The sequence below is a fragment of the Pseudonaja textilis genome, chromosome 4 (genome assembly GCF_049901715.1).
Source record: "Pseudonaja textilis isolate UNSWEBS1 chromosome 4, rPseTex1.2, whole genome shotgun sequence".
Taxonomy (NCBI): Eukaryota; Metazoa; Chordata; class Lepidosauria; order Squamata; family Elapidae; genus Pseudonaja; species Pseudonaja textilis.
In genome coordinates, this window is record NC_141993.1 from 66,431,739 (window position 1) to 66,457,257 (window position 25,519).

Here is a 25,519-nt window from a genome sequence, read left to right on the forward strand (position 1 = left end):
ATGTCAGTCAGTACTCTTCTTAAGTCCTCTCATGGTGGACTGCTGGAAAGCTACCACGTTGTGGAAGGCTGATGCGGCAGCTAACAATGATATATATCTTGTAAAGCCAATCTCCAAGATCAAAGTCTTCTTTTTTAAATAAAATCCAAATACATGTCAAACCTCATTTCAATCAAATAATCCATTAATGAATGCAAGATGAATATGTCATAGCATAATGTGACAGTACAATCAGAGGCTCAGGGAATGTAGTTTAACTGGGACCAAACATACATTCTAGAGTCCATCTGAATGAACAGAAAGGGAATTGATGGGATACTGAGCAGCTGAGTTATGCTTTCGCAAGTATAAGAAATTATATTTTAACTTACTTGAATATTCCAGAAGGTTTCCGTAAAATCCTTTTCTTTTTCTCATTTCAAGGTAAACATTGAGCTTTATTTTCTGATTTGGTTCCTGTTTAGGAAAGAGTAGATTTTTTTTAAAAAAAAGTGGCTGTCTTATGTGCAAGTGATAAATAATTTGAGAATGGCGTGAAATCTCCTTTTTTCCCCCACCCAGAATAAAAGACTCACATTGTTTTGGAACTCGGTCTTTGTGTCTACAAAATACTGCAGAAATAAAGGAAGGGAGAGAGGGAGGGCGGGAAGAGAGAGAACCAGCTTACAATTAAACATTTCAAAAGTTTGAGCATATTTTACAGAGCAGGTCTAAGAATGATTTATAGAGAACTAGGAAAGGAGATCCCCCCCCCCCCAGTTTTCCTTTGATCTGGCCCACTCCTCCTGGCAGAAAATTAAGAAGCCCTACCACCAACTTAGCTGCATTGTTTATGGACTTTTCACAGGGCCAATATTAAACTTGGTCTCATTTGCAAGACCCTCCGAATCAAAGATACTCTCTCAGATTTAAATCAAATACCCTCAAGATGGCTGGGGTACTTTAAAGCTGCCGCTTTTACATGCCTTGTCTCTACATTTCAAAGGGGGAAACCAATGGCTGTCTGCGATAGACACAGGGCTTCAACGCCAAGACCCAGATTTAAAAGATGCCTTTAGAAAATTCAAATACACACCGTAACTTTTATCACCAGTGGCAAATATGAAGAAGTAATTGCATGCACACAAAACGGCAGGAAGACATGACTTCATGGCTGCATTGCTACAGAAAGTCCTCTTCGTAGATATGGAATATAGATGCAAAATGTAGAGAAGTTAAGGAACGCTACTTCATCAGAATCACATCTGTGAAGAAGACACATCAGTTTTTATCAGGATTATAATTTTAAAGATCAATGCTAGACTGGAAATATATATCAATATTACTGGATATTGTAATTAGAAGGCTTTTCTCAAACTTTTAAGTTTGATTTATTTGTAATCAGTTATACAAGCACTGGTATAATGTAAAAGAAAACATCAAACATAGTACACCTATGACAATTGATTAAATTTGTTCAAATTTAAACAAAGCTAAAAGAAGGCTTAAAAAGAGGTAGTAAAGAAGATGTGTTACAGTACTTAAAAGAAAACTGAACATTTTCAGAATCCCCTTGACTAATTAATTAACAGTTCAATTTCTAATTTTCAAACACACTTTTCTCCCCAAATAAGATTTTGTAGAGGGCTTAATCTGAGAATCCGTGTAACAGATTTCCTCTTCACAAACAGTTTCTAATGCATTGCTTTCATTATTAATTAAGGGGACTTTTTCTTTTCTTTTTACTTTGACCAAAATTCTGAAATGTGATGAAGTAAGATTTGAGGTTCATGTATGCTGGGCTTCTGGCACAGATGACACCTGTGTTTACATATTGAATAAGTGTAGTTTCTACTATGGGCTAGATAGTCCTGACTTCTATTTTCATACTAAAAATAGTTTAGCTGTAAGCAAATACTTGCTGGTAACTTGACTCTTGACATAGCCAGTCATTCCAATAAACCTCTTGCCAATCTATTTCTTTTCCTTCTTAGCTAATTCCCTCTGAAACAGCAGCGGTACAACTCGGGAAACTGCAGTATAAAAGGTCCTATAGATGTCCCTTGTTCTTTTGAAATAACCATTTCCTAAAAAAAAAAAAAAAAAGCTAAGCAGAGCAAATCAAAAACAGTTTACATAGAGGGTATATACATGAATCAAGTTCATTTGGTTTTTTTTTATTATTGGTCTTGTTCTAGAGGAAGGAAAGGAAGGCCAGATCCATATTTCAAGAGCTTTGCAAACTAGTTTGAGTGCCCTCGGCAGTTGCTTGGACCAAGGCTGGTTAGGAAACCAGGTAGTCCTCTGAAAGGAAAAGCACACTAATGTTCACCCCACCCCCGCCTTCCCAAGGTTGCACACTCAAGTCATTGTTCCGGGTACTGTGGGCCCGGCACATGTTCCCTGGTCGCAGGTCAGAGGTCAACCTCCAGGGTGTTTCCAAAGCCGGCCACTTCAAGAGCTTGAGCCTTCAACACTTATCCAAACTGATTAACTACATGAACAACAGTAGCCAAGGAAATGAAGCGGACTTCACCTTTCTCGCCACTGGGAAGGAAGGGCCAAACCCCAAAGGAGGACTGGGTTGAAAGAGTGTATGTATTGGGAGAGGGGGGTGGAGGGGTTGTCATTGTTTTAGAGGAATCCTACTTCGTTCTCTTCAAGGCTCAGCGCTCCCTTAAAGAAAACGCCTTAAGTGGAAGATTCGGTTATGAAAGGCCGCTGGACCTTTCTCCGCAGATCGGGGTTAAGGCCCTCTTCCCTGCGCGGGAGAACGGGGAGAAGATGCGCGGAATCTCCCAAGGGCAAGCCCTGCGCTCACCAAAGCAATGTCAGACTCTTGCAGCTTCCTAGGCATTTCCAGCCCGAGACCAAACGAGGAGAGATGCTGGCCGGTATAAGAAAACTCACGTTTCTGTAAGGAGTACAAAGGGAGGGGGGACATTTTCCAGCGTTAGGAACCAGCTTTTCTGTCCCGCCCCCCCCCCCCACTTTCTTTCAGTGCCACCGCCGCTCTATCGCAACCGGCTGGTTTATTGTCTGCTATCCTGTAAGAAGCGTCTTTGGAGATCAGCCGCAGACGCGTTCGCTCCCGCGGCAGGGCAGCGTGAGAAAAGCCTTGCTCAAAAAGTCCTGATCATCTGGCCCAGGGGAAAAGAAGATCTTTTCAATGCCGCTTTCCCCCCACCTCGCTCCTCCCCCGCCTTCAGCTGTAGGAAGATGGGTGGCTTACCTGCAAAACAGTCTCCACTAAAGGAATTGGGGCTAAACCCATAACCCACGTGCCCGAGAAAGGTCAAGGCATGTGGGTGCATCTCTCCCTCCCCCACTCTCTTTCTCGTGTGTGTGTGTGTGCGCGCGCGCGCGTGTTAGTGTGCGTGTGACAGAGAGTGGAAGAGAACCATCCTAAACTCAGATCTACCCACCCAGACCCTTTGAAAAGTGAAAAATCGCTCTCCCCACACACCAGTTTAGTCTGCCAGAAGCTGATTGGAACCCGTGTTTCCCAATTTTCCCCATCTTCCATTCTTCCCCCTCCATCTTAATCACTTACCCCACTCCACCTGTTGAAAGCGAGATCCCTTCATTTCTGTCTACCAAGCCCGGACTGACAACAAATAAGAGAATCTAATCATAACAGAGCGGGAAAAGAAATAGGGAGATGGTGGGAATAGAGGCTGGGGCGGGGAGAGAATTAGGTGGTGGGCAGCCAGAAGTGCTCTTGGGTGCTTCGTCGGAAAGTTCACCCTTCGTTTCTTCTTTTCTTGCTTTCTGAAAATAGTTGGGAAACGCTTGATGAAATTGAAATAAAACGTCGGGAAGGTATTTTAATGGCTTATGTGTCACGTTGGTGCATGTGGCTTTGAACTGGAGCAGCTCTGGTTTCCTGCAGAGAACATGCCACAAATCCCACTTTTGATCACTTCTACAACCCACAATGCTTGCACACATACAGCGCGCACACAGGCACAAATGGAGTTTCTAGCTCAGCCGCTTTCCATCCCCCCCACACACACACCCGGAGAAATAAACAAGTGAAGAAACAAAGCAATCAGGCTGTCATTTGTAGGCGGCGCTCTTCCTTGAAGGTAAAGTCTTGGGGTGGGTTTTAAATGGCTCCCTCCGTTCCGAAGACTCTCCCCCCTTCTGCTAGCTGCAAAGGTGCGCTGGTTTCTCCCGAGGACAATTCCCCCCCATTCTCCTTTTGTTGATCTCCCTGGAATTAACCATGCTAAATACAGTAACCTTTCACCTTTCAGGCCAGATCTAACATTTGCAGGGTGGGGCACATTTCTTGCCGAGATGGGATGCTTCAAACCTGTTGCTCAAGGCGCTGGAGCCTTGCTTATGTGGGTTTGGTTTGCAAGGCTACTTTCGCCCAAACAGCGCTAAGAAGGGAGAGCGAACCTAGGGAAATCTACAGACCAGAAAATCTTCCCTTCTCTTGTATTGAATCTGGAAGGGTGTCTGGCGTGCAGCATTCATTTGCACTACCTATCACAGCAAAAGGTTTCATTTTTTTTTTAAAAAATGTGCTTGCCATGCAGGCCCCCTGCCCTTTTTAAAACATTGTATATTATATCACCCACCTAGATCTACCAGGGGAATTTGCTTCATCGCGCCTAACAGGCCATTGGAAGGGTGCGTTTTTTTGTGGGAAAGCTCCCATTGGCTCAACAGACCTGAAAGATTCTGAGTTTTAGCTGGTTTTAAACCCCCCATGCCATCCCCAATTTTAAATTTCTGGATATTGGGGGGAAATGGGTCTGGATGAAAAACAAAGCAGGTTCCCAACTAATGCTGTTGTTGTTGTTGTTGTTTTTTAAAAAAAACAAGTACATTTTGGAAAACTGCAAGGAAGAGAGTCCAGAAGTTGCATTCTTAAATGATTGAGCCACAGAGATTGCTTTTAAGGACCATACTTCTCCATCTCGACAATCATTTTAATATATAGTCAATGGCTCTTTGTAACAAGAACAAAGGCAAACTATTCGCAGCTCTTCAATAGACTTTAGTTGCGGGAAAGGCAGGTTAATCGAGGGGTTGCATCTAGAAAACAAGCAAGTGTTGTATGTTTGCACTGAATCCAAATGTCTGCATTTTCCTAACTAAATCAAAGGGAGTGTTATTTCTTTTTCTGCTCACTCATCTGAAGGTAAGTAAATTTTCTCTGGCGATCACAAGCTTGGTCAGCAACAAAGGCGCCGCCTGCTTTTTCCACCGTCCTGGTGTGGCAAGTTGAGGAATTTCAATAAATGTGACAAGGGTGACTGATTTGTGAACTAGAAACGGTTCAGCGTCAGAAAATTTATACTGCTCCTATCTAGAGAGGATTTCAAACGCATTATAAAACCCCAGGATCCAAGAACTTCATGCAGCAGCATAGAAGAGACAAAAGCAACTTTGGGAAAATTTACAGGTTTTTTTTTTTTTTAATCTTGAATTAAAGAGTTGGGTTTTTAAAAAAAAGGTAGAAAGGAGAGGAAAAAACACACAAAGTAAGTATGGAAAAAAGAGACAACACAACCACTACACAAAATAGCCAAAGCAAAAACAAAAGCAAATTGAAGTGCTCTCACCCACCTGCCTTTTGATGGGTGTTACATATTGGGGTTTTTTTTTGGGGGAATCGAACGTATTATTGCCATTTCCCTACTGATGTAGATTTGTTGTTTTAAAACAAGGTCTAAACAAGTCACCACTAACTTTGAGGAAAGCCTTAGAGGTATGTATGTATGTATGTATGTATGTATGTATGTATGTATGTATGTATGTATGTATATAAAGAAGTAAACGCAAGTGGGGAAAGAACAGATAACAAAAGGATTTTCATGGTCAAGCCCCTTAAAAAGTTGTTGAGTGTTGTTCAAAGGTCTTGAGCGCCAACCCATGAGCATCTTGGAAAGAAAAAAGTAAAACGTTAGCAGAGGGACATCTACAGCTCCAGAACAAACCTGGGGAAAAGCTTTGGAAATATTTTCCAGCATAAAAATAATATATTGTATATGTTTGTGGGTATAAAAAGTTGCTACTCCTGTACGAGCTGTTTGTTAAACGCGATGTCACTCGGCTTCACAATACCTGGGATTGATGAGAGGAGAGAACCAATCAGGACAGAGCAGAGGTTTTGTGCACCCTTAATTGGAGAGGAAGGAGGGAGTTGCAAGTGAAAGTAGGAATGGCGAGGCACCAATGAACTGCGACGTCGGCCTCCACGTAGCTCCTCCCCTTCTCCCATTCATGGGGGAGGGGGGACGGTGTCGTCTTTTCAATTCATTTATCTGCAGGAATGATTGCCGCTATCAGTCTCGCGTTCACCGCCCGGCTGAGGAGGTGAAAGTTTCTCCCCAGGAAGATAAACCGCAAAAGACAATATTGTGCATGATTTGCGCCGTTTTTTTTTCTCTAAAAACAAAGCAGGGGGAAAAAGGAAAGTGAAGGGGGAAAAAGCCAAAGGAGGGGAAAAAAGAGACGGGGGGTGGGGGGGAGCGGAGAGTGAAAGAACTGGAAGAGAATCGAAAATTATTCGTTACTTCTCTACATTCCTCTAGCTTCTGTTTTTTAAACATTCCAGAAAGGAAAGAACTAAAGGAAGTTTCGTTTTTGTTTTGATTTTTTTTTCCCCCAGCCAGACTCTGGTTCCTTCCTCTCGTTTGGCTATTGTTATTTGAGAGCGGGGTCTCTTGAATTCTCTCCCGCCTCCCCGCGAAGACCCCGAAAAAGTGCAGTCCGAGAGGCAGGAGGGGGGAGAGGCGCAATCCGTTTTGCCTGTGCGCGCGCCGAGGTCTTTTTTTACTCTTCTTCTTTTATTTTCGCAGCTTCTCCACTGCTTCCTCGGCGCTCCCCCCAGCCTTCTCTCCCCCCCCCCCTTCGCACCCGACCCTTTCGCCCACCCTCTCCTTTTGGGGTGTGTGTGTGTGTGTGTGTGTGTGTTTTTGGTGCGCGGATGCCGAAGGGGGAGTTCCTGATGTGGTCGCTTTAGTGGCTGATCGTCGCGCGGACTTTGGCAAGAGAAAGGCACGGCGAAGCTGGTTGGATTGGCGGCGGCGGCGGCAGCGGCGGCGGCGGCAACGGCTCTTCCTTCCCGTTTTTCCTGCCGTTTGTCGGCGGCTGCTTCTTTCGTATCTCCCCCGCCCTCCCTGCCCCCGAGAAATCACTTTTGTTCGGCGGTTGCTGCCCGCAGCTGCCCGCCAAGCGGGGAAAAATGCTCCTGGATGCTGGACCTCAGTACCCAGCCATCGGTGTGACGACCTTCGGCTCCTCTCGCCACCACTCCACGGGCGATGTGACGGAGCGTGAGGTGGGACTGGGCATCAACCCCTTCGCCGACGCCGGCATGGGCGCCTTCAAGCTCAACCCCAGCAGCCACGAACTGGCCTCGGCCGGCCAGACCGCTTTCACTTCGCAGGCCCCGGGCTACGCGGCGGCGGCGGCGCTGGGACACCATCACCACCACCCGGGCCACGTCGGCTCCTACTCCAGCGCGGCCGCCTTCAATTCCACGCGGGACTTTCTTTTTCGCAACCGGGGCTTCGGGGAAGCGGCGGCGGCGGCCAGCGCGCAACACAGCCTCTTCGCCTCGGCGGCCGGCAGCTTCGGAGGGCCCCACGGGCATGGCGAGGCGGCGGGCCATCTCCTCTTCCCGGGCCTCCACGAGCAAGCCACAAGCCACGCGTCGCCCAACGTGGTCAACGGGCAGATGCGCCTCGGTTTCTCCGGAGACATGTACGGCCGACCCGAGCAGTATGGGCAGGTGACCAGCCCGCGCTCCGAGCATTATGCATCCCCACAACTGCACGGCTACGGCCACATGAATATGAACATGGCAGCCCATCACGGGGCGGGGGCCTTCTTTCGTTACATGAGGCAGCCCATCAAGCAGGAGCTCATCTGCAAGTGGATCGAACCCGAGCAGTTGGCTAACCCCAAAAAGTCCTGCAACAAAACTTTCAGCACCATGCACGAGCTGGTGACTCACGTCACCGTGGAGCACGTTGGCGGGCCCGAGCAGTCCAACCACATCTGCTTCTGGGAAGAGTGTCCCAGGGAAGGGAAGCCTTTCAAGGCCAAATATAAACTGGTCAACCACATCCGCGTCCACACGGGGGAGAAGCCTTTCCCTTGCCCTTTCCCGGGATGCGGCAAAGTCTTCGCTCGGTCGGAAAATCTCAAAATCCACAAAAGGACGCATACAGGTATGTCTCCAAAGACACTCAAAAAAAAAAAAAAAAAAATAAAGAAGCCAAACTTCACTTGTCTTGGTGGGTTCAAAGAGGGCCGTTCGCAACAGTGTCTTTTCGGGAAGGGAAGAGGCCTCGGGAATCCTGTAAGGGGGCCCAGAGCAATACTAGCCGAAGAAGGCGATCGAATTTCGGGTTGAAGTTCAGCTAAAGGAACAAGAGAGAAACAGAGTATTTTTTCTCTAGAGTTTTTAGATTTAGATTTTAAAATGTATATTTTTTTAAATAAGGAAATTCGGAAATATAGGTTCTAACAGATGGGGATGGAAGGGAGGCGAGAGTAGGAGTTGAGGGGAAAATGGCAGCGATCTGAATTTATTGGTTTTAATTAATTGGTGTGACAGCGTTGCTTTGAGAAATCTGGCTAAATATATAGCTTGTTCATTCCAGTTTTTCTTGCTATCAGTTTTATTTCTCTGTAAATATTTAATTACATGGGAAAATTTAAGTAATATGAGCTGTATGGGTTTGTGTTATTAACATGCTAGTCTTGGAAAAGGTTTATTGTAATATCTCGTAAATCAACAGCACCTTAAAATTTCCTTCCTTCCTTCCTTCCCTCCCTCCCTCCCTCCTTCCCTCCCTCCCTCCTTCCTCCCTTCCTCATTCTATCATATAAGTTTATACGAAAATTGGAAGCAGGTACTGTTACCACTTGGAAGTTTAATCAAAGCCTATAATGCATAGGAAGTGAGACAACGAAAAAGTTCTATCAGATTATGTGCAGACCAGGGTTGAATAAGGAAAAGGGAAAGTAAACTAAGACGAGGAGTAGCTTTAATAGTGGTAGCGAATTTTCCCTTGCCAAAGACTACCAGCTTTGCTGCAGTAGGTTCTCGTCTGGTGAAATCCTGAGGTCTGTTCTTGAAATGGAAGAAAAATTCACCAAATATTTTATTTAGTTCTCATTTCCCGATATTTCTTGGAGTTGGAATGATCTGATGTTTGTGCATATATTATATTGTAGAAAAATTAACGCGCACGAAGTCCCTGATTTGTAACGAGAAGGTTCATGTTTATTTTTTCAATAGGTGAAAAACCCTTTAAGTGTGAATTCGAGGGCTGTGACAGGCGCTTCGCCAACAGTAGTGATCGCAAAAAGCACATGCATGTCCACACGTCAGATAAGCCTTATCTCTGCAAAATGTGCGATAAATCCTACACGCATCCCAGCTCCCTACGAAAACACATGAAGGTAAAAACGATGGGTTCAGTTTTGATCATGCTTCTGAGCTTCTCCTTGTTAGGACCTTCTCGCCTCCGCTCGCCTCCCCTATCCCTTCGCTGACTTGGATTATAGCCCACCGCTACTTTTTTTCGGAGAGGGGGGTGGAGAAAAGAGTGGAAAGCCCCCAGGGTATTTTTTTTGGCCAAGGGTCATTCGACCTATAGTGAGTTTATCCCCAACGGTATGGCCACTCTAGACAGGATAAAGGGAGTACTCCCAAAACCTAACAATTCCATTTGTTTTGCCCTGAGAAATGGCCTCACAATGGGTCCCGCTCCGGATTCATCTGGGGTTAGGCGCTGCTTCGGGAAAAAGGACTTAAAGCAAAATCGAGATGGTAGTGCTTTGAAAGAACTTAGATGGGCACACGGAAACCTCCCGTTTTCTTGTTTAAGCTTGTGTTAACACCTCAGGTTTGTGTGTGTGTGTGTGTGTGTGTGTGTGTGTGCGCGTGTGTGCAATCCAGGCCCATATTTTTCTTGCAGGGCCGTCCTGCGAAATTAGCAGAGCTGGCGGAGACTTCAGTTTCTCTTTGACCAGCCAGCATCCTGATTACCAAAGCAAGATTTCAAACTTCTCGCGTTTTCACTCCTCTCCCTCCCTCTTCGCTGGCATATAGAGTTCAATCGGTGAATTGAGCTCAGGGGCTTAGCATTCGGGACAATTGGCCGAGATAGCGCGCATGCACATTGGTGTGTCAGTTAAATTCCCCCAACTATTTAGCTCTGCAGTATGCAATGTGTGTACATGTGTATGCATGTATGTAAATGTACATGCATATGTGTATATGTAAGCGATGTGTGTATATATGTATGTGTGTATGTGTATATTTAAGCGGTGTGTATACACGCACAGAAAGTATATACGTATATACGTACCTACCTACTCACACCCACCCGCATCTCAAGCTTTCCTCTTTGTTCAATCTCTTTTTCTGTTTTCCAGGTCCACGAATCCTCTTCCCAGGGATCCCAGCCTTCTCCCGCTGCCAGCTCGGGTTATGAATCATCAACTCCTCCAACCATCGTCTCTCCATCCACAGAAAACCAGACCACGAATTCCTTATCCCCCTCATCTTCAGCGGTCCATCACACGTCCAGCCACAGTACGCTCACGTCAAATTTTAACGAATGGTACGTTTAAACAAACAAACGAACACGGGCAAAAAGCGACCTATTTAAAAGACTCAAAAAAAAAAAATAACGAACACTTTGAAATTGATGCATCTTTTTGGGGGTGTGTGTGGTTTTTTTTTAATATATATAAATAAATAAATCTATCAATCTATCTAAATGCTGCCATAGACCCAGGAGTGAACCAAATCAAGAATTCTCTCTCTCTCTTTCTCTCTTCCTCCCTCTCCCCCCCCCTCTGGTTTCCTTCTTTCTCTCCTCCCTCTTCTGCTGTTTGGCTTTGGTTGGGGTGTGTGTGTGAGGGGGGCAAAGGCTAGGAGAGCAAAGCCTAAAGGGTTCTGTTGTGTATAAGAGAATGGCCACTTTGTGGTGCCATCTTGTCCATGGGCAGGGCTTTTTCAGATGGGAACCACTAACTGAAGCTCTCACAACTGCATGTTTCTCTGGGCAGCTGCCTCCTGTTTTCTGTAAATACAGAAATACTAGCTTAAAATGTACTGTTTGATTTTGTAAATAGTTCTGCCACAAGTTGAAATAAGGGGGTATGTGAAACGGTGGTCTTTGCATATACTGGGGGTGGGGTGGGGGGAGGGGAGAGGGAGGAGGCTGAAAGGGGGAAGGGGTTGGTAGAAGATCAACTATTTGTACTGAATGGCAAGGATGTTCTAGTAAATGTGTACCAAAATGTGAATTACTTTGTATTATTACAGTCTAAACGTCAACCTAACAGAATATTATTGGTGTGCTTTTTCTTTTGTATAAAGTGCAAGCCTTTCGTTCCAAAGTCCAGTCTAAGTAGTGCAGTAAAATGTTGTTACATGTCCTGTCAAAATAATTCGTATAGTGCAAGCCTGGATCTGCGTGTCAAACTGTTACATTTGTGTATGTAAAGTGATATTAAAAAAAAAAAGAAAGAAAGGAAAAAAAAAAGCTATAAGCTATAACCTGTCCATTGCTTTTGGCAAATACAACCACATATTGTATATATTTCCCGAATTCCATATTTATCCGCATGTAAAGGTCTGGTTATACATGTTACAGATATTCAATATTTATGGCTAGAAGAATTGGTATGTACAATTTAGTTTACAGAACTGTTTGGTAACATTTCGTACATTATTAAAGATTCTGAAATCCTGTAATTTGTGGTAGGCATCCTTATTGCTTTACTTGGGGTGCTGCAACTTAGATTTTTTGGGGGCAGTTAACTTTAGAGTCAGCCCTCTCCCCTCCTCTTGGTTCCCCCTTTTCTTCCATGGTATCATCAGGAAAGCAGCAAAGTTGATATAAATATGATACATGCATAGTGTCCCCATTGGCATGACAGTCATGTGTAATTAGTATTAGATTAAAACCTATGGAGTAAAAGTTTTCATTTGCAATATAATTTAACTGGCATAGAATATTTTATTATTGGTTAAATTTGTCCTACAGAAGGAAATTTCATCTGGAGAACAGAAGAAAGAAAAGAAAGAATATGCCCAGAATGTATGCTTGACCAGGGAATTATAGTACCAAAATACTGCAGTCAGTAACGATTGAAATAATTTATATGAGGATTAAAACTAAAACAAAACAAAACACTGGAGAGACTTTGGCTATAATTTATTTAAAATAATTTTAAAGAGGGCCACAAGTGACATCTTGTCCTTCCTTTGTAATGATCTTTCCATCCCCTCCCCCATTTCTAAACCCTCAAACCACACTATCGTTTTGGAATCATCCAAATATAAAGCTTTCTTTTATCTCTTCCCTCTATCATTATGGCCAACCTTGGAAGCTTCTTACAGAAATAACAAAAGCAAACTCATCTAAGGAAGGCCCCCCCCAAATTCAGTTAAGAAATCTGTTCTCCTGGCTGGCTGGCAGTAATGCAGTAAAAAAATATGTCTTTGTTGTATCAATATTAGTTGTACATAATCAGATTGCTTCTCTTTGCAATTTAGCTTGATAGATTTGCAAGCTGTGGTGCTTCTCTTAACTTAGTGATGCTTGTAGGAACCGCTAGGCTTTGTTCCTGGATGTAGCTTGCATGATCGCCCCATTAAGCAGACAACATTTCAACAAGACAACACAGATCACAAGCTTGGCTAAAACTCTCTGTGTGTCGGCTATCATGTCACAGAGTGAATTACATCTGGTGACCTCTTCATAGTTCAAGGAGCTGTGTGTGTGTTTGTTTGTTTGTGTGCGTGTATGTGCACGTGCACTATAGGTATTTTTAAGATCAATCAATCTGTTCTAACTTCTAGAGTGAGAAAAATTTGGGGTGGGCAAACATCTTAGTATGGATTCATTCATTGCTTCCAATGCTTAATGCCTTTATTGGTGAACTATTTGCAATACAGTACTGTAATGGGGTATTTATTGTGCTTGTTTGAAAATAAATGTCATTAGGGGAAGGAGATGCTGTGTTTACTCTTGCTTGAATGTTTAAAGCTGCAATCCTGTATACAGCATCCTGAAAATAGTTCTTCTAAATGCAATAAGGTTTACTTTTCAACAGAAATGGGCTTGCATTCTTCATTCAGCCAAGATAGGCCTGCAGAGAAGAAATTAAGTGCAGAGGAGAAAATGTGTGTGTGTGTGTATGTGTACTCAAGCAGACAAACACACCCTTGCCATTTTTTTTTCAATAGGAAAGATCAGATAGCAAGCTGGCAAAGTTGGTGCTGTTGTCTGTCTCATTTTAAGAATGCTTTCTAGAAAACGCTAGTCTGGCCATAAACACATTTAGTCTTTCAACATTTAGTCTTTCAATGTGAAGAGCGCCACCTTGTAAAGCCTACAGTAACTGAACAAAGTTCCTACGAGAGAGAGCAAGCAGAGAACCTATTGTAGAGGCAAAAACACAGAGAACAGCACCCCAAAGACACCTTGGGAATCAATGAACTCTAAAGAAATGCAACCTACTGACAAAATTTAGTATTTTTGCCCTATAACTTTGCTTTAAATGTAGTCATTTTGTACTGGGGATGGTGTTATTCTCTTTTTAAAGGGAAATAATTGGTGTTTTTTTAAAAAAAGGAGTCAGAGGGTAGAACAATCTCCTCCCTACACCCACTTTGAATACTCACCTAGATTTTTATTTTATTTTTAAGGATTGATTGATTCATGCTTAGATAACATTTAAAAGAGGAATGCAATTTCGCACCCCCCCCCTTTTCTTTTTGCTGTGCACTTCTCAGCCTTTTTCCTTCCATGTTGGTGGGTTCAGAACAGTTGGTTTTACCTGAATTTTATGAGAACTCGCTGAGTATTTTAGCCAATTGATCAGAACATGGTTTCCACTACATTCTATTTAAGGTTAGGGTAGTGGTTGTGTGTGTGTGTTTTCAAATAAATTGTTATCAATTGGATAAACAGGCTTCTCAAAATCAGCAGTTAGCCATTTTTTTTCCTGCTCTACAATCCAGAGACCGGGGGAGAAAGTACAGCATGTGTAACATTATACGAGTGTTTTACATTTTTAAATCTGAACAGGTTTTTATATTTATGCATACAGGCATGTGTGTATATGAGCATGCATCTGTGTTTACAAACACACACACACACTTTATTGTATAAAATAAGGTACTGTTGTTCTTTATATGAATGCTTAATTAACCTTGCCTTGACGTAAGAAATCAGTACCTGGCTGAAATCATCACCTTCAACATCTTTTTTTCCTTCTTTTTCCTCTTTCTTATTTTAAAGGCTGGATGTAAGGATGCCACCGAGTTTGCATTAAACGGCCATTTAAACTTTGGCACCGTCTGTCATTGCGCGGGTACTTTTAATGGCTTTGTGCGATGCATTTTTCACACTTTTCTTCATGGGCTATTAGGTCTAGAAAGACGGGAAACGCTGGTTGAGAAATATGAATTGCTAGCTTCTGTTTAGTGGAAGACTCAGACAATGCACAAGCGAGCTGCTGGAGCACACAGAGTCGCGCTTTCAGATTATGAAGGCGCTCGCCTGCATCTCAGACGCCTTCGCTGCTGCTACTGCTGCTGCTTTGCTGTAGCTTTTCTACTTTCTGCGAAAGACAGGACGGTATTTCAAGATTCCTTGCAAAAGGTCTAGATACAGCCGTAACTGTGTTGGTTTTCTGGGCGATCCCAAACAGGACGCAAAGTTCCTTAAAAAAAAGAGGGCGTGAGATCACTAGAGTTTAGAAACCTTACTTCGCAGCAAGGAAGCCATCAGACTGTATTACTTTCGCAAACACCTCACCACAACAGCCGTGGATCCTAACATTTCAGAGACGAATTGTGTACCGAATTACATTTCCCGCAATCCTATCAAGCCTTCCCCTCTTTTTTAGATGGACCCTTTTGTCTGTAGAAAACAAATCAAGTCAAAAATAGATAAACCAGTTAAAAACGGATGAAACTCATGAAGTATTCATAGTTAATGTGATTTAAGAATAGATCTCAAACTATCCTTTTAAGGTTTAACTGTACTTAAAAAAACAACAACCCCAAAGCTATTTGATGGCTAAAACATGCTGGAATATTGAAAATTGTAGATGTTGTCATATTGGGAGTATCTAACTTTTTTTTTTTGCAGATTTAACAAGAGGTTTATAAGGTTTTGTTTTGTCTTTGTGAGCATTTACATCTGGATCTTAAATAATGTGAAACTGTGACTTCCCGTTAGGATTTCACTTGTGAAATCCTAACGGGAATGAAATTGCATTTTGAATTTTCATGGAAATCTCACTGAATATTTGCTCTTTTCCCCACTGCATCTCAGCAAATTTATTCTTCAATAACTGCTTAGTACCTGGATAGAAAAGAATTAATGTCAGAGCCTTTTCTGATTCCTAATTGAAAAGGAAAAAGAAAAGGGTCATGAGGAATGGAAACAAAACACGAACCATCATTTTCAAACAAATTACTAAACCATGCAATTTAAGGAGTGATTTCTGCTACTGGTACAACAGTTGGTGCCTTTTAGGAGAAAGTAAAATATTTTTAATGCAAATGAACATAACTTTTTCATCACATCTTGTTCACCTATATCAATGTATCTACTGATATATCCAGAACATGCAGGATCATTATTCCACTTATTTTGCAGATTTGTTTGCACTTAGCCATGTGAATGTGTGTGTATATATATGTGCATGATCCTTCCCCCATCATACCAGCATTTTTACACATATTTGAATAGATATAGCTTGCATTGAGGAGATAACAAGTGAGGATCTGGAGACATTCTTTTATGGCAGCAAAGGAGAAGGCAAAGTAAAGAGAAAGCTCCAGCATCTTCAAGATGGGCACAACAGAAGATAAGACAATGAAGGCATGAAACAATGTGGGATTAGGCCTGGCTAGCAAAAACAATCCCGGCCAGTCATACAGAAAGGATTTTTGTGGGAACAAGATCACTGGTTTAAAGAGGGCAACCATCATAAGAAGTCATGATTTATTCAGACAGATTTCCTATATTACCTCATGCTCTTATTTTGTGGGTGTGCATGTGTGCACATACACACATGATTTTTTTTGCAATACAATGGGGTATATTTTTTAAAAAATGAATATGCAGAATTAACATGGAAAAATTAACATGAAGATAATACAAACATTTAATGAGTCAGCAGCACATTCTTGATCACAAACTTACATCAATACTCAATCCTACGGTTACTCTTTTTGTCTAAGAAGCTTTTACATTTTTTGTGTGTATTTCATAGTGCATATTTCTCTTTCCCATTTTTGTTTCTCATACCGAATCTGTCTGTCCCAGACATTTGCCACAATGGGTGCTATTTTGTTTGCAACCATTTTTAACAACTTAAAAAACACCCATTTTAAACATGGGCTTGAAGATACCAACATAAAATAAATTATCAGAATTGAGCCTTCTCTATTTATTGTTGAAATGTGCATATGCATGTGTGCATACATTTACGTGCATATAGATAACTGCAATCCTTTGACATGATAAAAATCAGTGTTAAGTCTGTCCCTTTTCCTAGGTTCTGTAATTCAGACCTGCTGCATCTTTGCTTAATAAGAAACAGGATCGTGTGAAACCAGAGGGCTATTTTTACCATGCAGCTGGAAGCTGTCATCAATAGGTAACATTTATTTCAGTTTTAGAATGCTGAAATAAAATAGCATGAAGTTTCCAGATGACGGCCCTATTGGAAAAGGGTTTTTGAATAACAGTAAATCAAATTAATTGCAATATACGTGTATAAAAACACACGTTTTATGCAGCTATCTTAGGAGAATCAGCACAGGCAGGGATCTTTGTGTATATGGCAATTCTCACTTGTGAAACAGCAGCACCCAAGCCTGACTGAAACAAACAGAAATGGCAAGTTTGCAAGGCACGGATCAGCAATATTAAGCCCTTGGAAACCCCACTTGTATCCGTGCGAATCTTTAAGCATGTGTTTGCTATGGATCTCATCTAGGGCTTACGTGTATTCAATGTTAAGGCCAATTGTATCGGTACGTTGTAGGCAGGACAATACTGCACACCCACCTCGAATGTTTACATTTAAATAACCTCTTTCTTCCATCGAATTTCTAGAAACTCATTTTTTGTTATTTTTAGCGCAAGTCACTCCCGTTCCGTTGTTTCCTGGGGACGCGCGTGTGCGGGAAAGGAGGGCTTGCTTTTCATGTTGCGTTTATGGAGCCGAAGGGGATGGCTACAGAAAAGAAAGGAAGGAAGAAATTGCAGGAAACGAAACGAGCAGAAGAAGAAAAAAAACAACCCTCCAACTTTCTTTTTCGCAAAGCCGTCTGCTGATTTTCCAGATTGGCTCTTTGGCCAATAAAAAGAACCGAGAGGAAAACAAAAGAAGCCCGGGAAGGCCAAGCGGCTTTCCTTTTTCCGTTGAGGAGCGTTCTTGGAAAACAAGACAAGACCGCATGCTCACAAGCCTCGCTCTGCTTTTTTGGCCGCGCCGAAGATCTGCTCGACTTCTCCAGTGGCACAGAAGCCGGCAGGTTCCTCGCTTTTAAGTACGCGCACACAGGACCCGGGGCTAGAGTTCGAGTGCGCCGCGCATGCGCGTCTCCCACCCCTGGGCAGAGCTTCCACGTGCTGTTGAATATTTATAACTCAGCACTTCCTAAACTGTCTGGAGAAGGTAACCGCACAGAGCCTAAATCATCGCGAAACCGCTGGCGTGGCTCCCGAAACAGTTGGGCTGGGGTGGGGGAGTGGGGGAGAATATGCACGTGCTTGTTTTCCCGAGATCGGCGGTGGTTTAAGGGAGCTCGCACGGCAATCAAGGCTCAGCAGAAGGTTCAGCAAACCTTGCGGGCTCATAGCAAACAACCGCCAAGTGGCGGTGAGGCGGACAGAGGTGGGGTGAAGGGAAGAGGCTCCTTAAGATGACAGGAACAGCAGCAGCGGCGGCGGCGGCGACAGCGCGGTTCTCAAGCACCTCGTTAGGACGACGCTGGTTCGGGCTTAACGTGTTCCCCTCCCTCCCTTGGGTTAGCCAGTGGTTTCTATTGCATTAGGAAGATCCAGCCATGCAGGCCCGGAAGGGATCTCTTCGGGGGTTTCGCTCTGGTTTGTCTACTAGACTGCCTCCGGTTGATCCCACACCTCGACCCTGCTATATAGTTGAAGCCATCTTTCAACGCGGGCCCTTCAGCATTTGCAAAGGTTTTAGGTCTGCTGCTCCGTCCAAAGGTTTTCCAAGGCGTTAGAAGGGCAAATAGGCAACAGAGAATTGGAGACATTCCTTAATTCCTTTGCCTTGACTGCTCGCTCCTATGCAGGCGACCAGCTCCAGGCCCCCGGGTCTCCTTACCAAGTCGTCTCTGAATGGCAAAGAGAAGCTTGGCAAACTAGGCGAGGCATCCCGAATGTGGAACTATATAGAAGGGAGCCAGAGATCTCTTGATCGAAGAGATTTTGGAAATCCTCAGGGGCAAAAAAGAAAAGAAAAGAAAGGAAATACTGCCAACAACAAACGCCATTATGACGACAGAGGAAAAGGATAACGTACTTCAGACGGGTTAGGGTGCGGTGCATGTACGCCTGTAATACAATCCTCTTTTCTAGTCTTTGTTAGGAACAGGAAATCGCCCTGCAGGTTACCAGCCTCGCAACTCGGGCGAAGCTCTTGGATTTCAGCATACACTGAACCCAGTCACAAGAGGGCACTGACTGGAGGAGCCGTTTCTCAGGGTGGTTTCAGTTTCTCTTAGTTCTCGGTTGGGGTGTATGTAATGCGGGGTGCGGGCGATGTCCCGCCAGCTGTAGGGCAGTAGAGCAACCTGACTTTTTTGGCCTCCGAAAACACCGTTCATTCTCGGCTTCTGTGGCGTCCTTCAAATGGCACAGCAACTGCTCCTCCTGCTCCGAGTAGTTCTTCGCCTTCAGCATTGTGAATGGGGGCCTGAGACAAGACCCCAATTCTCTTTTACAAGGTTTAACCACGGCAGGTGAATGTTCAGTCTTTCCCTCTTCCCGCCCCCTTTTTCCTCTTATTTTATAGAAAATAATCAGGCACTATTTAGAAATTCTAGATTATTCCCTCCCACCCCCATAAACCAAACAATCCACACTCCTTTCTGAGCATTCGCTTTCCGTTTGGCATCCTAGAAACTTCTATCCCTGCCTCCTAAACATCAAGAGGCGCCAAAGCGAGGTTTGTATGTAAAAAAAGTTGATGGTTGGGTCTTAACTTAAAAGGCCACTCTCTCTCCTTTAAATATCGTGTGGAGGAAATGAAAAAAAAAAGGCGTGGGCTTTTTTTTTTCCTTTTTAAAGTGCATCTCCTAACAGACTGATTATAGCCCTACAATCTGGCGAGAATATAATATATTATTTAGCCAAGAAGGCGAAGGAAGATTGGTGACTTGAAAAGCGGAATGAAATGCAGAGGCGCGCGCGAGCCCGCTTTCACACACACCCCTGGTTGATCATGTGACAGGTCAGCCTCTGACAGATTTATTTCGTTCAAAAGGTGGGCGAGAAAAACATCCGGCTCCAAAATTGTTGATCCTCTTTCCTTTCCGACCTTGTTTACAATCCCTGCGTGCTCTAAATACTACCGCCAGCCCGCATCCTTTATTTGCACTTGCTAAACTTCTGTTTACCCTCAGCTCCACTTTCCCAGGTGAATTTTGTTTTTCAAAAGAAAGCGGTTTAGAGATCTTTTTCTTGAGGAGAAAACATTTTTTTTTTTAAAAAAAAGCTTGGGCAACAGGTTGATCCACGCAAGTACAAATGCGGGAAAGCCACTCCACATGCCCCTTGGAGGGTTTGCACACTCCCCCTTCCCCGTTGGTTGGCCAGCCTGTTTGAATAAGCTCCTCTCTCGTTTTCATAGGGAATATATTAAAAGTAAAAACAAACCAAAACAAAATCCACCCAGCTCGCCGCAAATACACACAAATATACACAAATCGGAGAGCTTAGAAAGAGCTTTGTTTACAAAACGCTATTTTATTGTCAGGGGTTATTCCGTCTTTCCTTCGCTCGCTTGCGCTCTAACACCCCCCCCCCCCTCCACCAAAGCATTAACCCTTTTGGTTAGCTGGAGGGAATGTGAAACTGAGATTTGGCCCTGAGTTTATAATCTCCCTCATCTCTCTCCCGCTCCCGCTCCCCTCTCTCTGTCTATAGATCTGGCACGGTCTTGCTCTCTTAACTCTCAGATCATTGTTCCGGTGGCGGCGGCCAGAAAGAGCAAGGCAGCGCTGTGCTCTCACTTCCTCCTAGCTTCTTCTTCCTTTTTTTTTTTAAAAAAGTGTGTGTGTGTGGGGGGGGAGGGACATTCCTCGTCCAACTTTTCCTTCAGTTATTCACTCTCTCAATCCCACTGGCAGGCTTTTGCCGAAAACCTACTACACTCCAGTTTTGGTAAGTGGGACACCGGTCCAATTGCAAACATGGTGCCGCCGAGCTGGCTGGGTGAGTGTACCTCGTAGAAGAGTGTGTGTGTGTGTGTGTGTGTGTCTGTGGTGCGAGTGCGCGCGCGCGCGTGTGTTTTCATATCGAACAGAGCCTGCCCAACCCGTGTCGTTTCGCGTCAAGCAGCCCCGAGTTAAACTATGGTGGCGTCTGAAAATCTCAATAGAAACCAGCACGGTCGCGATTCGCTGGCTCGGACGAACTTCGGGACGCGCAACCCTGAAGCCGGTTGGCAACTCGGCTGCTGTTGTGGCGATCGTGGCGGCTGTTTTAACGTCCGCGTCGACGAGAGCCGAGCGCTCGTTTTGCCTTACCTTCCTATTTGCTGTTTGCAGCGGCTCGGCTCGGCTCGGCTCGTCGTTATATAAAACAGGCAGCTGCCAGCCAACGGGAGGCTCTGCGATATCATTGGTTAGCATTGCGGGGGTGGTTTGAAATCTCACGTCAAAAGGTCCCTCGAATAAGTTTAATAATTATTATGGCGAAAACAAACTCTTACTTTTTTTTTTTGCAAGCATTTACAACACAGTCTTCACCTAGCATCTCGCAGCCCGAGGCACCGTTTTACATTATGGTCATAAATGGTTACCGAGCGCATAACTGATATTAAACTCCAAGGCTGATTGAAATGTATAGGCAAACCTGATTTGAAATTCACCTTGCCTAACCTCCCCCTCCCGCCGCCGCCCCTTCTAGGATGTATTGGGGAAGTGAACCCAGCCGCTGCGTAGAGTTGACCTTTGGCTGACACCCCTGGGTGGAAGACACTTTGCAAATGAAGGATGGAAGAATTAAAAGTCGCTGAATTTTGGCGGTGTTCGACGAGGTCCCATGACATTCATCCGTGGCTGAGCTTTCCAGGTCTGGAAGTCCAGCAAAGTTCAAGGGGGGTCGGAGCAGCTTCTCGGGATCTCCCTGATAAGTCACAAGTGGGGGCACCGGGAGGGGGGTGGTGGTGGAGAAAGATTATTCCTCCGGGCTACAGAGCGCGAACAGCAGCAGCGGCGCCTTCAAGTTCAGCTGCACTTCCTGTTCTTCGAAAGCTTTAGCTTTACTCTCACTTTTGGGGTTGTGTGGGAGGGCGGGGGCGGGGGAGAGAGAAGTTACGATAACAGGAGTTTATGGCGCGGGGTGGGTTTTCGAAGCACGAAAACAAGCGCGTGAAAGCGGCTGCTAACAAACGGTGCGACTTTCTTCAGGGGGAAAAAAAGTGACAAACTCCCCCGCATACCTCGAAAACTTTTTTTCGAGCGTGGGTCTGAATCTGCAGCGCCCAGGATTTGTGACAAAAGAGCTTGGCTATAGTAGGGAGCGCTAAGATCGGAGAGAAAAGGTGACATTTCGCTTTCAAAGCAAATTGCCAAAACCAATCCGGGCTCCTTTCTCCTTCTGATGGGTTTAGGGTGGGGTGGGGGTTCTAAAACTTTACCGGCGTTTGGGAGACGGTCCTTATAAGTTTTCCAAAGTCCTGATACGCATGTCTGTTATGCAGGAGGGGTATTATGTAAAATATGAAGCTGTTGAAAGTGATGCGGTGATACCAGACTTCCCACGGTCTGAAGGGTGAAGGCTGGACAGAAGTGGCAGTGGGACTGCAGAGAACGCCTCTACCCCCCCTCCCGTCCTTGGGCACACCTGCCTCCCCCATCCTGTTCAACTCTAGGAAGTTAATGAAACCGGGCCAGCACCGACCTGTTCTACAATAAGTCAGTCCCTGCACGGTTGCTTTCAATGGGAGTCTCCACTCCCTGCCTTCCCCCCGCCCAGCATTTTGACTAAGAGGTATTCACTTCGTAATTTCCCGGTTTCCATGGTCAAGTTTCTCTCTGGAGCCGGCACACGAGTTTCCATCAAGTCTATGCTTTCCTCGCATTTAATGAGCGGCGCTTTCCCCTCCCGGGCTCACCTCGGTGGGACTCACGCCTTAAGCAATGTTGCACAAAGGCTCACGTCTCTTGGACTGGGGAATAAAGGCTCTTCTGTAGGTAAGAAAGGCGGAGGAAGGGCGAACTATCTACGAGGAGCAGACAATTTGTGGGGTGCCAAACGTCTATTCCCTTGTCCAAATTCGGACTTCTTAGATTAATACACCCTCCTGTTTGGAAAGAAATATCACCCGTCTAATACATACGTTATCCAAGCACTCTTTCCCCGAGAATAAAGGGATGGTGTCCAGCCGTTTCACCCCAGCCCTTCATGAGTTGCTTATATAGCCCAAGAACTTTGGTATGGATCGTCTCATGACCCAGGAGGATTAACCGATGGGTGAAGCGTGACCCTACGCACCTAGCGCCCTTTCTTGCGAATCTCCTCTAAAGCAGTGTTGGCTTTGCTGTGCTCTGTCAAAAGGGAGAGGTCCCCTCCCGTGAAAGTTTTGGAAAGTCTGCTTTTATTGATCCCTTCCTTAGACAAAACCAACCGGATGTGACTGTCTCTTTGGGAGACGGACATTCCAAAGGAAACGCGAATGAAAACGATGCAAGTCCGAGAAAATATATTTTAAAGAGACAACGTGAGAAGTGCAATCTTTAACAGCAGCGGGTTTTTCCTTTAGCAGACTTTGGCTTTCCTTTGCTCTGTGGAGATTTGGTCCCGGTGGCTGCATTCTGACGACCCATCTTGGCATTTAATTTCCAGCACGACTCAGGCCAACTGGCTTCCAAGAAAAAGCCTGTTAGCCTGGAGGTGTTAGAAAAAGCGTCTCAAGGCTGCCTAGCCCCATCATGAAATAGTGCTTAAGCTATTAGCTCGATGCCCCCAATCTTTTTTTTTTCTTCAATAGGACCCCGTAGGTCGTTTTAAATAGGCTTGGAATCGATAGGATGTCAGCCTGAATCGAATCGTGCGGGGTCCTCTGGAAGAGTTCGAATCCCATTGCCATCAATGAGACTAAACTCCCCCCCAACTCCCGCCAGTTAGAAGCGGGACTCCCCGGGCCACTGTACTCCGCTTGCGTGGGATTCAGGTGGAAATACAGATCTTCCAAAAATATTTGTACTGTATTGAGAACAAACCCCAAATATCTGGCTATGTTATCAGTGCTATCAGTCCTTCTTACATCCCCCCTTTTTTTGTCTAAAATTTTCCAAATACAAAGACTTGAATTCAAAAGATCATACAGTTTGATCAGAGCTAAAGCAGACAAAACATCTCCCACCTTAATAAACCAGTGCCTTACTTTACAAGAGAAGGGTAAACACACCAACGTTTCAGAATGAAAGAAATCGTGACAAGTTGAAAAAGTGTTAATAGGGCAACTTCTATTGCAAAAAGTAGGTTCCAGCTGATAATATCCGGCAAAGAGGCATGGGCTGTAAATAAATTAAACTGTTTCAATAAGTTAAAACTGTTTCTAACCAGGTTTTAATTGCCAAATTTCACATAAAAGCTGATTATGAATCCTTCCTGTCCTATCTGCATTCTGCAGTCTGTCATTTTTTAGGCTGTTTTGTTATCTCTAGAACATTTAGCTAATTAATCATGCCTACATTTTTCTTTTCTTGTCACAGTTTATGGAAAGCAAAAATCACAGCATAAAATGCTCTTTAAAAGGGCTGTTTACTTCTTTCTCTCCCTCCCACCACTCCTTATCACTGCTTTAGCATGCTTGATGTAACGCAGAAGTACATATTCCAAGGCAGAACTATCGCTCTATTGGTATGCTATGTCCAGATTTAGAGCAAAAGGAACATTTAATGGGAGGGAACTGGAAAAATGACTGTGTATCTCTTTCTGTGTGGGCATAGGCAATGCTCACTAACCTCATATACATTGACAAGTTTAATGTTGATTGTATTAGCAGCTGAAAGGAGTCCATATCGATTACAACAGAATTTCTTTTGCCTATTAAAATTAGGATCAGGCAAAAAAGAGGTTGTGTATTTCTTGGAAGAGCAACTTCCTTTCTTCCTTCTTCTCTTTCTCCTTTTATTGGAGACAACCATTATAATGAACACTGGTCATCCTATAATTCAGAACTAATCCTATTAGTTAATTCTATTGTTTATATCTGGAAACTGGAAGAAAGTAATGTGTGAAGTTATGGATCTGATGCAACATTGATGTCACTGTCCCCATGAAATGTTAGAACAGCCAGCTTAGCCTGTCTGAAGCAGCATTCTTCCTATTTAATCACTTCTCCTGGCTTTTCTTTGCTCTCGCTTATCGCTGAATGTTCCTGACTGCAATGCATAAAAGCCCGAATGGTAGATACGCTTGAAGGTGTATTTCCATAGACTTAGGGAAATCCATTGTATATCCTTTGAATTAACTGGTTCATGGATTGGGATAGCTTAGAGGAGTCACAGACAAGTTCTTCTCCCTCTTCTCACACACAAAGTATTAACATATTATTTGTAATGGGGTTCCATGCATAGGATACTTCCATCCCTCTTTCTTATTCTCAGCTGGGATAGTCCTGTTGCTTTATTGGGCCCCAGGTCAGATAATAAATCCTAGGTGCTGGAAAAATGAATTCAGGAATACAGAAATGCTTTTGATGATTCTTATACTTCTCTTGAATTGAGCATTTAGACTGCAATTCGGCAGTCATTGGTAATGTACCAACAAACAATGTTTTTAAAAATATATATAGAGAGGGAGTTGTCCTGGGATAATATATGTACTTTATAATGATGATGTTGATGATGATTTTCAGTTCCAAACATTTCAATTAAGAAATATAATTGTCTCCTCTCCGTGGGAAATGGGAAGTGACTGTAATGAATATTAAATATATCTCCAATAGCAAATGTATTTAATTCTAACTCAGGAAAACTATTGAATTGCTATTTACTGAGAAGTAAGTCCTACTCATACTCTTTAGTCAGCATCTTTATGATCTTAACAGGCCAAAGTAACCCTTAATAATTATTGTGAAAACAATTTTACAACCAATATTTGCATAATCTTTAATATTTTTGTTGATTTTTTTTTAAAAAAACTACTAACACAGTTATAAAAGAATTAAGATATAAAGGCTTTGTAGTAATGGGTTAATACCACTGTCAATAAATGAAATCTCATTTACCTATCTTCTTTGAAAAATAATTTAATGA

General features: G+C 43.7%; 1 protein-coding gene and 1 long non-coding RNA gene across 4 annotated transcripts in view; both read left to right on the forward strand.

Annotated features, from left to right (window-relative positions):
* Window positions 1-6,724: 6,724 nt before the first annotated feature.
* Window positions 6,725-15,173, forward strand: ZIC1 (Zic family zinc finger 1). Of its 2 annotated transcripts, XM_087933294.1 has the most exons (4): window positions 6,725-8,174; window positions 9,251-9,414; window positions 10,393-10,580; window positions 15,132-15,173. In XM_087933294.1, coding segments are annotated over exons 1-4 (1,344 nt in total). In that variant the 5' UTR covers window positions 6,725-7,183; the 3' UTR covers window positions 15,133-15,173. The 2 variants fall into 2 exon arrangements, with proteins under 2 accessions (XP_087789420.1, XP_026556920.1); XM_026701135.2 differs by lacking the exon at window positions 15,132-15,173 and having other exon boundaries at window positions 10,393-11,150.
* A 5,144-nt stretch (window positions 15,174-20,317) lies between these two features.
* Window positions 20,318-25,519, forward strand: part of LOC148125873 (uncharacterized) — a 70,382-nt gene continuing 65,180 nt past the window's right edge. For both annotated transcript variants that reach the window (XR_015743712.1, XR_015743711.1), the window contains exon 1: window positions 20,318-20,411. This is a non-coding gene — a long non-coding RNA (uncharacterized LOC148125873). The remainder of the gene's footprint in view (window positions 20,412-25,519) is intronic.

What these genes read in the sequence shown, in the direction of transcription:
- ZIC1 (XM_026701135.2), top strand. Translation starts at nt 7,184, where the DNA reads ATGCTCCTGGATGCTGGACCTCAGTACCCAGCCATCGGTGTGACGACC. An exon ending in CCACAAAAGGACGCATACAG is followed by an intron (nt 8,175 to 9,250) that starts GTATGTCTCCAA and finishes TTTTTTCAATAG; the next exon opens with GTGAAAAACCCTTTAAGTGT. An exon ending in CCCTACGAAAACACATGAAG is followed by an intron (nt 9,415 to 10,392) that starts GTAAAAACGATG and finishes TCTGTTTTCCAG; the next exon opens with GTCCACGAATCCTCTTCCCA.